This window comes from Carassius auratus, chromosome 35, assembly GCF_003368295.1.
Source record: "Carassius auratus strain Wakin chromosome 35, ASM336829v1, whole genome shotgun sequence".
NCBI lineage: Eukaryota > Metazoa > Chordata > Actinopteri > Cypriniformes > Cyprinidae > Carassius > Carassius auratus.
The window spans coordinates 16,407,619-16,419,668 of NC_039277.1; the positions used below are offsets into that span (position 1 = coordinate 16,407,619).

General features: G+C 35.3%; 2 protein-coding genes across 2 annotated transcripts in view; both read left to right on the plus strand.

Annotated features, from left to right (window-relative positions):
• LOC113054637 (scavenger receptor class B member 1-like) overlaps positions 1–1,136 on the plus strand; it is a 30,670-nt gene extending 29,534 nt beyond the window's left edge. The window contains exon 14 of the transcript XR_003277410.1: positions 1,011–1,136. The gene's annotated coding sequence lies outside the window, so the exon portion shown is untranslated. The remainder of the gene's footprint in view (positions 1–1,010) is intronic.
• An 8,297-nt stretch (positions 1,137–9,433) lies between these two features.
• Positions 9,434–11,072, plus strand: LOC113054672 (electrogenic sodium bicarbonate cotransporter 4-like). Its single transcript, XM_026220368.1, has 5 exons — positions 9,434–9,762; positions 9,864–9,963; positions 10,052–10,206; positions 10,308–10,432; positions 10,508–11,072. The coding sequence occupies exons 1-4, from the start codon at positions 9,758–9,760 to the stop codon at positions 10,405–10,407; spliced, it is 360 nt and encodes a 119-aa protein (XP_026076153.1). The 5' UTR covers positions 9,434–9,757; the 3' UTR covers positions 10,408–10,432; positions 10,508–11,072.
• Positions 11,073–12,050: the final 978 nt, after the last annotated feature.

Here is a 12,050-nt window from a genome sequence, read left to right on the forward strand (position 1 = left end):
ATTAAGAAATATTTCAAGTGTTTCTTCGTGGTTTCTTTCTCGTATTTGCATAATAAGCAAGACACTAAACTAAACTCGAGCTGATTTTTTGTTTGTTTTTTTGACAGCAATTTCTCACTTTCTCTTTTTTTTTTTTTTTTTTTTTGTTGTTGTGGAAAGGTCATTAATCATCATCTGAAAAATGTTGACAAAAAAATTAGGACATAAATGAACGTTTTCTTCCAGACAAAAATGTACGAGCACTACAAATGAATTAGTTTCAATTCATCACCATGCATAGCTGCTTTGCAAAGACAAAGTTCAATTAGTAAATGGCCTATTATCAAGTGACCTCTGCACATGCCAATAAATATGCTTTTCACTGACCTATGCAAATTTAGAGGTCATTTAATTCTCCAAGAGGGTGAAGCATTCTTTTCTTTTGACTTTATTCATTGTTTTCCTACACTTAAACGTATCTTCGGCTTCAGCACATTGCAAATGAAATATGCAGTCAAACACACAGGGTTTTCCTGAGGTTAAGATTTACTTGGCAGCAGAGGGAACATAGGGCTATTATATTACTAAGTGCAGAATAAAAGCAATTGGCCATAATTCCATGCTCTACTGTCAAACTATCTTTTTTGGTCTGAAACATATCGTTCCTTCATTCTGCTACCATAACTGCATTTCACTAAAGTAATGTTCTTTATAACAATTTTTGAGAGTCTAAATGGTTTTATTATTAAGAAAGTGGCCCAAAAGTATAACAGCAGAAGTGAAACCAATGTTGTCTATGACACAAATAGTTATATTACACTGGGACTGTTGTTGGTGGCACCCAGGATGATGCTTTACAGTTCTGTTATCGGATCAAAACAAGAACATATGCCGTGCTGTCAGAAGCGTTCAGGGATCTTTTGAAATGGTCAGATGGTGTTATGACTGGGTGAATGATCTTGACCAGATCAACAGCGAGGTTTTAGCCATTGATTTGTTTTGTTTCGGTCCCACTCTGTGCACCTGTCCAGTCCCTCCCTGGTGGCGGCAAGTGTCCAGCCGAATGTGAGCGATCGGAATTGACAGCAGGGAAATGGAAATTCAATTTCACACGTCACCTGCTGCTCGCTAGAATGTAATCCACTAGAATGATGGAAGAGGATGAGAAGTATCTTAATCACCAAACGTGAGACACTTCTTCTTGCAGTATACAGTGTTTTTTGATAATGCTGTAGTCTTAGAATTAAAACCTGAATCTACAAGAATACATAAATATTTTGGCCTGGAAACTGCTTGGCCCTGAAGTAAATGAAGGGTAATTGAGTTTCAGAGAGGCTGCTTTGGAGAAAACTCATTCACATGGTAGAATTTCCTCGAAGGCACGCAACGAATAGAAAAGCGATGCATGTTGAGGAATTGTTGTCCTTCAGAGAGAGAATGATAATCAATAAAGTCCATACCATCCTGTATCATTAAACTGTAGAATGCATTCATTTTCCTCTTAAAATTCAGTCATAAGTCTTGTTCCATGTGTAAAAACTTATTGCATGAAATTGAATTAAATGCTATTAATTAATCATATTTTATAATAAAAATCTGTCTTGTATTTTCTCTACAGATCTACTTCACGGAACTTACCACAGAAATATCAAGTCAAGTCACCTTTAATTTTATGGTGCTTTACTGTTTCAAAGCTGCTTCACTGTATTAAACAAGAAAATAACAGAATCAATGATATTCACAAATGATACAAATCTATATTCTTCTTTAAGGAAGATCTAAAAAGACCATGCTATCATTATTTAACTCTGAGTCAGTTCAGTGTCGATTCATTTGCAGTTGATGTTGCCAAATTGATCAATTATGAACAAAGTGAATTCACGCTATAAAGCAGAAGACAATATTGACATGTTCAAGAATTTGTTTTTATCTGATGGTGTCACTGCTTTCAAATCAAAACGACTAAATATTAATTATCTTTTAAACCCCAACCAAGCAAGCCAAGGGCAAAAGTGACAAGGAACCATCAGGTGACAGTAATGGAGAGAGAGAAAAAGAGATGCTTGATCAAAGACGGTGAGTTTCATAAAAACAATACCTAATATACATGCATACAAATCTTGTTTGGGTCGAGAAAGAAAGGATCCGAACATCATAAATTTCAATCACATGAATGGCCATGTCAAGAGCTCAGCTGCTGGATTTATTTAGCAAAATGATTTATTCATTCATTTTTAGGATGATCTCTGATGAGCCCATGACAAGCGAGGGCGACGTGTGACACAGCAGGACCAGGTGAGCGTTTAAAAGGATGCCATGCACACGTGATCTTCAGAAATGAAATGTCAATTCCAATTTCATTCAGAAATTGGATGTACATGCTCCATATGAGGGTTCACACAAATTCAATTGGATTTGAAGCGTGATCTCTTGGAGAGTGGAGCAATGCAATCATCTCTGTTTTTGGTGAGTGAACAAACCAAAACAATTACCAGCATTCTTCCCATAAACAGTGCACACACAATAAATAATATAAAAAAGAGATCAGTGATAGGCTGTTCTCTGGGGTTTCTTTACCTTAGTTTCAGAAACATATAGTGTGTTTTATTTATTTATTGTGCCATGGTCTAAGCAAAAGTATTTTAATAGCGTCTTCATAATTGCCCGCTAAACAGCTGACAATCAGAGATTTGCCAGGAAATCATTAACAGCAACAAGTTGTCATTTGATTCCTAATTAAACGTTAATGAGTAAGTGCAGTGTACAAGCAGCTCTCAACACTTGCTAGGAGGAGAAGCAGGGAACTTTTATGATGAACGAGATGTAAATTAGACTCTGGTAATTATGGTGTTCAGTCAGCCATGGTTTTGTTGACTTATTCATTTCAGCAATCATTTCTAGAAATGTGGAAAGAGGAGCAAAACGGAACTAAAATGACTTTTTGATAGGCTTCAAAAGTATGATTATCATTTATGAAATGTTTAATTCTTTTAATTTTACACAAAAGCAAATATATTGCACTGTTTCTTGACACTTTTAGGGGATCTGAATCATTTCTATGAATGTTCCCTTGTTCTTTTAATGAAGCCACATTGAAAATCTGGAACTCAACAATCTGGTTTTAGGATTTTGAAAAGTTTAAAGCAAATAAATTGTGTGATGTCAAAGAAAGAAGAGATACACTAGCATTTAAAATATTGGCTAGTATGAATTGAATACTTTTGTTCAGCAAGGACTTGTGAAATGAAATGAAAATGTTTATAATTTACAAATGATTTTTTTTTTTCCAAAAACAATACTGTTCTTTTGAACTTTCTATTAATCATAGAATCTTGAGAAAATGAATCACAGTTTCCACCAAAATATTAAAGCTGAAGTAGGTAACATTTGTAAAAATGTATTTGTTAAACCTGTCATTATGTCCTGACAGTAGAATATGAGACAGATAATCTGTGAAAAAATCAAGCTCCTCTGGCTCCTCCCAGTGTCCTATTGCCATTTGCAGAAATACATCCGCTCCAGGTAAGAAACAACCAGTCAGAGCTGCGATCCGTAACTTTGTTTGTGTTCAAGATTTACAAAATGTATATAATAAGCGAGTACACCATGAATCCATTTTCCAAACCGCGTTTTTAGCTTGTCCTGAATCACTAGGGTGCACCTATAATAAGTGTTTATATTCGGACTATTTTAGATTGCTTCGGGGATACCGCGGCGGAGTAACCCAGTACCCTTGTGATTCTTCATAGACATAAATGTTTCTTGAGTGGCAAATCTGCGTATTAGAATGATTTCTGAAGATCATGTGACTCTGAAGACTGGAGGAATGATGCTGAAAACTCAGCTGCGCAGCACAGAAATAAATTACATTTTAAAATATATTTAAATAGAAAATAATTATTTGAAATTATAATAATATTCAGACTACTTTTCAATTGCACTGTAGTATTTGAAGGTCAAAAGTAAATTAGTGACATTAATCATGTTGCTTTTTGTATACGTGCTCTTTGGAACATTCTCAAATATAATTTCTAATGAAAACATAATTGTATTAAATTTCAATGCAAATATGTAAAAAAGATGCATTTTGATTAGTGCTCTCAAACTTTTGGACCCCATAGATGTTGCACTTCCATCGAGGGTTCATTACAGAACCTCCTAAACAGATCCTGCTTTCTTTCAGTTCACTGATCGTGGATCAAATTAGAGGTCCAGAGACATAGAGATGGCTGATTTAATGTGCCAACAAGATTTCACAACAACTTTTCAACCTACCCTTGGCTTGCTGGTGAAAATGATAAGTATGCCATCCATCTCCTCAGTTTGACCTGCAGACAGCAGAGTTGTGAGCATGCATGTGTGTTGACAGAATAAAAATCCCCCCGAAGTATCTCTAGTGTGTTCACAGACGCCATTGAAAGAGCCAAACGCTCATTATCCCGTACTCATCATGCGGTGCATCTGACTCTGGCTTAAGTTCACCTCTAAATCCCTGATTATTATGTCTCAAGTGAGAGGATTTTATGGAGACTTCCTTCTCTGAAGAAGCGTAGAACTAGCCCACATCCATTTGGATGAGAAGTCTTATCCTCTGCTTATCCGCAAGGACATCTCAGGCTTACAAGTTTTTAATTTATTATGATCCGTCAGAGTGAAAAGTTTGTGTACAGCACAGCAAGAACACAAGCCTTCCATCTTCACCGAGCATGTCTGCTTCAATCTCCATCTTAATTATGCGAAGAACCATTGAAGATTATCATACATCACTATTACTATCCCTCATACTTGAACAACAGTGATTTATTTTGCTAAAGTGACAACAGAGAAAACATTCAGAAATAACACATTTAAAACTTAATGGTGATGTTAGCAAAACATTCGTGGAGCATATTTTGTTAGCTGAGGAAGCATCACACTTTAGATCATTTTAAATCTAGTTATTTATATGTAAATATCTCCAGCATTAGGATGTCGATCATATGTCAAGTTTATATTATAGGGAACATATGCTCTAGAGTTTGCTTGTGGTTCATTAGTAATATTCATTCATTAAACTCCTTTCATCATATGAAATATTCATTAGTATATGGATTTTTTGCTGTTGTTGTAATGAAATGAAGCATTATGTTGATCATTATATTTGCATTTTAGGCCCTTTTAACCGATGTTTTTATTCAAAGTCATTTACACATGAGAAATGCAACATATTTTTAAATGAAATATTTTTTTTAGCCTACATTTCAGAGCTGAAGTGTGATGTTTTCTACACAGCCTCACATCAGTTTACTACAAAAACAACAGAGAACACGACCAGAAAACAATATCACGATACATGATCATCTGTCTGTGATATTATGATCTGAAGAAAAACTGGAATTGCAGTCAGGTGTGTTTGTGGTGCCATCTCGTGGATAATTTACACTCTCAGCTGTGCTCCTTGTTTAAAAATTTACTTGAAACATTAAACAAACAGCAAATTGCTACATAAAAAGTAATTTTATGACAGACCTTTTTTATATATTTTTTAACCTATTTTAAATCTATTTCAAAATCTATTTATTGTCAAATCATTTGCAGTGGCCCCAAAAGATTTTTGGGTACTTTTAAATATACAATTTTTTTTTTTATTTATCTTGTTTTTGTTGTTGTTGTTGTTGTTTTAATAATAACTCATGTATTTATTAAATATCTGTTTATTTCATTAATTTAGTTTTTTTGATCAAAGATCTCACTTGCGCAATCATCCTTTTCTAGCAAAACATTTTACAAAGAGAAGTTTTAAATGAATTTTAAGTGATAAAACATTAGGTAATGTTCAGTATTAACGAGACTTGGTGATGCCACTTGGTTTGACTATTACCATTTTGAATTAAGTCGAATTTGCTTTCATTTTCGTATTTTTTCTAATTTTTGTTTAGTTAAATTGTTTCTTTTATCTAATAGTCATATTTTATTTAACTTCAGCCTTATTTCAGTTATCAAAAGTGTTTTTAATAGTTTTAGTTTGAGTGGTTGTGAGCACTGTGCCAGACTGCTGCTTCTGAATGTAGGAATCGATCGATTCTGTGACATAAGAGAGCTGTGTGTGTGTGTGTGTGTGTGTGTGTGTGTGTGTAATTGGGTTTTCCTTTCACACCAGTGACAGAGACATTGATCTAATGAAGCTGAAGGTCCAGGTGCCACACCGCGCGGGGTTCTTTCAGGTCCTCTTACGGTCACTGATGCTGAGACGCTGAGACGTATCCCAAGAGAATGCTGGAGGAATTAAAAACACTGCCAGCCATAACTATCAAAAACAAATAACTCATGAGCACTAATTAGATGTGTCGATGTGATATAATCTGTAAAGTGCTTTTCTTGCTTTAATTAAGCTAAAATAAAAATATGCAAAGCCTTCAAAATGTTGATAGATATCCCCATGCATCCCCAGCTGAATAATCACGGTGTATTAATACATTTCTTCTGTATTACAAGTTTTCTGAAATGATAAATTTAAATATGAAAATTATGCATTATGTAATTAAATATGCATGAATTTACCTATTATCTAGAACAGAAATCTGAACCTTGGGTAAAGTTTGGTTCAAGTTTTTTTGTTGAGATTTTTTGCTTTAAGGAATTTTTGGATTCCTTTTTTATCACTCCATAAATCATAACATATCATGTTTTTAGAAAAGGAACATCTTATATAAATTAGATTAATTTAGGTATGCCACAATTCTCAATATGGTGTCGAATGATTTGGTATGGCATCCACGGTTCACTACATGCTGCAGCACTGAGAAAGATCTGAAAAGCACAGATGAATAACTGATTAACAGTTTAATCAGTTTTGTTATTGTTAACTAAAACTAACACAAGTAAATCAATAGAAATAGAGGCATAAAAACAACAAAATATAAAGTAGATGATAAAAACAAATGCTTAAAACTAAAATAGCTTAAAATAACTTAAATCTGAAGTACTAAAATTAATAAAACTAAGATGGAAATGAAAAATAGAAATACTTCAAAGATACTAAAAAGCACATTAGCCAATTAGTATGACTTAAAACTAAAATGAAAATAAAAATGGAAACTATAAAAAATAAAATATAATTCAAAATTAAAATAGTTTATGGATGTAATTTCTGGTTGATGCGATTTCACTGTCAAAGGCAAAGCTAAATATAACAACAAATTAATCACAAATCACTGTCATATTCATTATCATATTCAGATGATAATTTTATGATTATAAAATGAATGTGGCACATTTTACTCCTAAATGTCACGTGTGCTTGAGAAGTTTTGGAAAAGTCCATATTTTGCTAAGAAAGGGATTTTTATGCAATCATGTTTTTTTTAAAGTTACTGCACAAAAAAAATAAAAAATTAGATAAATCTATGGAAGGGGGAAGACACAGAAGGCCAGACTCACGCAGTTTGCTGAGGTCACCGCTCTCACAAGCTCACAGGTCCTCAGTGGAGCGATGGAAACTAGACCCAGAGCGAGGATTTGGGCTTGGAGTGCGGTCTGATGCAGACCCGAGATCAGACACAGAGAACATGTGACATGATCAAGATGGCAGGACAGGCAAAAGAGCAAAGTAGAAACTTAAGAAAAAGAAGTTCATAAAACTTCTCCAGGCCCCAAAAAATACCATTAGACTCCAGAGGGTTAAATAATGTCACAAGAGCGTCAGTGTGTGTGTGTGTGTGTGTGTTTGTGTGTGTCTCAGCTGACTGAATCTTTCTACTCCATCTCTCCACCCTCGTGCTGCGATGTGTCCATCTCAGTGAAGAGGGTGGGTGTGGGCTCATCTTCCTCTCTGAGGATGTGGAGTAGTCTCTCTGCAGCAGGAGACACTGTCACACCCACACACACACACACACACACACTTAAGTAGCATAAGTAGCATATATATATAATATGTGAGCAATGCAACTAAACAAAACAAGCATCAGAAGTAAGTTCACAGTTAGGGAAGTTTGAGTCTTGCTTGCAATTGTTCCTGATTCGACCTCTCCTTCATTTTCCACATCATCTCATGTATTCTCTTTACTATACTATGAATAAAAAAATAGATTTTTCAATTTAGAAACTTGATGTCAGAAGGTTAGGTTGATGTGGATGTTTCTTAACCTCTTGCTATTCAGTTGCTAGGCTGTTCTGTGTGGTCGCTAGGGCATTTCTACATACATGCTTACTCAAAAGAGACCTTGTTATCTATGTAAACTACCATTCTACAGTTTTGGGTTGGTAAGATATTTTGGTGTTTTTGAATGAAGTCTGTTATGCTCATCAAGGCTGCAGTGCTATTTTAGTTTAATTAAGATATTATTATAGTTTTATACATATTTAGAATTTCATATTTACTGTACAAATTAAAGGTTTTTCACCTGTTGTATAAACTGCAATGGCAAAACCATATAACTTTGAAAATAAACTGCAGATGCTTTCATCCAACAAGAAACATTGCAAGCAATTAAGCATGGAAAAGTAAGCAAATAAAAACTGTTCATACAAAAGAGGTCAATAATAGTAGCCTGTAGCTGAACACCTCCTAACTGAGCAAACGGATTTGATTCTCTGGATTTTAAACAGAAGCCTATTAGACTGTATGACGTACAGTATAAGTCTGGGTGTTATGTTTTGCCTGAGGCTCAGGCTAAACTGACCCTGTGCTGACCGGCTTGAAATTAAACCTGAATATGACATTAAGATGTACGGATCCCGACGCCTTCAACTATCCTATCATCATTCATGTATCTCATCAAAACGAGAATCTGATCTCAAAAGCCAGAGCTTTCAGATCTGAGAATGCTCTGAATTCAGCTTGATTCATGCATCAGCCGATAACGTGACATATGAAGTCAGATTCAAATCAACATTATTGTTTAAAGATAAGTAGGCTATCTTAACAATCTTCCTTCGAAGACAAATATCTTAGCTGAAATATGCATAAATCTCTTCGTAAAGCAGGCTGATATCCCAAAACATTTCAGAATAATTTGTTTGGTAGATTAATTTAGAATAACCATGTGACAGTGGCTTATTCTAATCTGATGCACGATGCCAGAATCAACATCTAACATCAGCAGACCTGTAGGGCTTTAATCAAATTCATTGACACTATAGTCTAAAGTCAATTTACAGAAGCTCCAGTGTAAAACCTGTTCACAATCTATTATTAAGGCAAGACACTACAGGAAAAAACACAAGCATATATAACACTTGTTCGATTAATTCATTCACAGCAAATTTTGATTGCACAAGAAGTTATATTCTACATGAAAAAAAATAATAATAATGGTTACCCTTTATTTCGATAGTCCACTTTAGACATTGTACTGACTCTAAGTAGCCATTTTTTATTAATATCTTTGATTAATTTTACAGAAAAAGAAAGAATACATTTTAAATGTGCATTTGCATTTAAGTTTTAATCAAAGACTATGTGGGTCTTCCAGGTTTCTCTTTGTGCTGCTCAGTCCTGATGGCAAAACCAAATCCTACAATGAGATCGGTCGCGCCATGGCTACACTCATGGTTGACGATGTCAGAGAAAATCTTACCAGTTCTGAATCTTGAAATTAAGTATCATCACAGATTTTACAAATCTCTCTGTATCTGTCACCATATTTAGCTGTTCAGTGACGTGGCCTATAAAGCCAGAGATCGTGAGGACTTGATTGCTGGGATTGATGAGTTTTTGGATGAGGTGATCGTTCTTCCTCCTGGAGAATGGGACCCCAAGATCCGCATCGAACCCCCGAAGAAACTGCCTTCCGCAGAGATGAGGTATTGGTATTGATTCAGTCATATTGAATATTGCCTTTCAAATGATGTAGCACATAGCACAAATTATTTCTGTTTTTTATTTAGTTTTTTTTCTCGTGCAGGAAGTCTGTTTTCTCTCTGAATGAGCTGCTCAGTCCTGATGGCAAAACCAAATCCTACAATGAGATCGGTCGCGCCATGGCTACACTCATGGTTGACGATGTCAGAGAAAATCTTACCAGTTCTGAATCTTGAAATTAAGTATCATCACAGATTTTACAAATCTCTCTGTATCTGTCACCATATTTAGCTGTTCAGTGACGTGGCCTATAAAGCCAGAGATCGTGAGGACTTGATTGCTGGGATTGATGAGTTTTTGGATGAGGTGATCGTTCTTCCTCCTGGAGAATGGGACCCCAAGATCCGCATCGAACCCCCGAAGAAACTGCCTTCCGCAGAGATGAGGTATTGGTATTGATTCAGTCATATTGAATATTGCCTTTCAAATGATGTAGCACATAGCACAAATTATTTCTGTTTTTTATTTAGTTTTTTTTCTCGTGCAGGAAGTCTGTTTTCTCTCTGAATGAGCTGGAGCAGCCGAATGGGAATTTGGAGGTGCAGCGTCTGCAGAAGAAGAGGACCTTCCAGCTCCTCATGAACTAGGAGAGGAGCTGAAATTCACTGGCCGGTAGCATCCACCAGACCTGCTCAACTTCTAGTTACAGAGTTGACACAATGTCTAATACTCTTTCTATTTGTGTAGATTTTGTGGAGGACTGTGTCTGAACATTAAGCGTAAAGTGCCCTGGTTTCTCAGTGACTTCTATGAGGGCTTCCACATCCAGTCCATCTCTGCGGTACTCTTCGTTTACCTGGGCTGCATCACCAATGCAATCACCTTTGGAGGACTGCTGGGGGATGCAAATGACAACTACCAAGTAATTAACCTTGCAGCCACAGATGTTTTCCATGGGCGATGCTTACATCTACAGAGCTGATATAAGACCAATATTCTGTTATATTCAACATGATGCTCAAAACAGCCAAATATGAAGGAGTTAAATGGACTGGCCAAAACACTGTTCCATTATTATTTTATATAATTTCAGAGTAAAAATTTAAGGTTATCATAACAAGTAATTTTATAAGATATAAAATTAAAAGGAATTATTTAGAAATAAAGTTGAAGTTGTGTGATATAAAAATCATGTTGTGATACATAAAAGGTTTTTTGTTTTTCTCTCTGTCTGAGATGGAAACATATGGACAGTGTTGGGCAGTAACGCGTTATTAGTTACGCTTTACTGTAACGCAGTTCCATTTGACAGTAACTAATACTGTAACGCATTACTTTTTAAATAAATTAACTCCGTTACCTTGCCATGTGGTGCATTGTCCGTTACTTTTTTTTTATTAATTAATTTTGACTGAAGTGCAGCCTAACCTGTTTGCAGCAGCGACGCATTGTATGATTGGTGGATGTCAACCACTGTAAACACGAAGACGCATGGTGGGCATATTTCCATTTATTCAAGTATGTGTGTCAGTCAATGCGAGAGCAACTGGAGTTTTTCAAAGTGGAAATATGCTCATTATTTCACTTAGTTGAGCATACACTCTTAAAAAAAAGGGTTCCTCAAGGTTCTATATAGAACCCTGGGGTTCCGTACTTGGCCAATAGAACCTTTTACCAAAAAAATGGTTCTATGTAGAACCCTTGCATGCAAAGAACCTTTTTTTTATTAAAATGGTTCTATAATTCATGTTTTATGACTGAAGTTTAAACTAAAGATTACACTATAATTATAGGCCTTACTCAACACATTCACAAAGCTTTTTGAGTCAAGACCCATGAGAATGACTGCTGTAGCTATTCAAAAATATTAATATCTAGTCAGTGTATGATTTGAGCTGTACATTAGCATGAAACTTATATTACTTTACATTATAGTTTACCTTTTTTAAGAAATAAATTTGTGAAGAAAAACATAAACTAACCAGGAGTTGTCTTTATTTTGTATACCATATTGTGATATGTACGAAGGGAACATTAAAAACAAATAATCATAAAAAGACCCCCTCCCCCTCCCCGGTATGCGTTGCGTCATCCTTGAATTCCTATTGGTGGATTGGCGAAGATGAATCTCGAGAGGAGTCGAGACAAGTGACAGTTAATTTTTCAAACTGAGGAGTCCGCCATTTCTGCTCGTTCATACACTAAGGTAAGTTAAGTTTTTACATTTTTGAAATGATTTTACCGAAATATTTTGTATTACAGTTAATATTTATATTTGTTAGAGTAGCCC

Bases quoted from the DNA above. Each gene is read 5' to 3' on its own strand.
- LOC113054672 (XM_026220368.1), top strand. The intron at 9,964-10,051 runs GTCAGAGAAAAT...CACCATATTTAG, and splicing joins CTACACTCATGGTTGACGAT to CTGTTCAGTGACGTGGCCTA. The intron at 10,207-10,307 runs GTATTGGTATTG...TTTCTCGTGCAG, and splicing joins CTGCCTTCCGCAGAGATGAG to GAAGTCTGTTTTCTCTCTGA.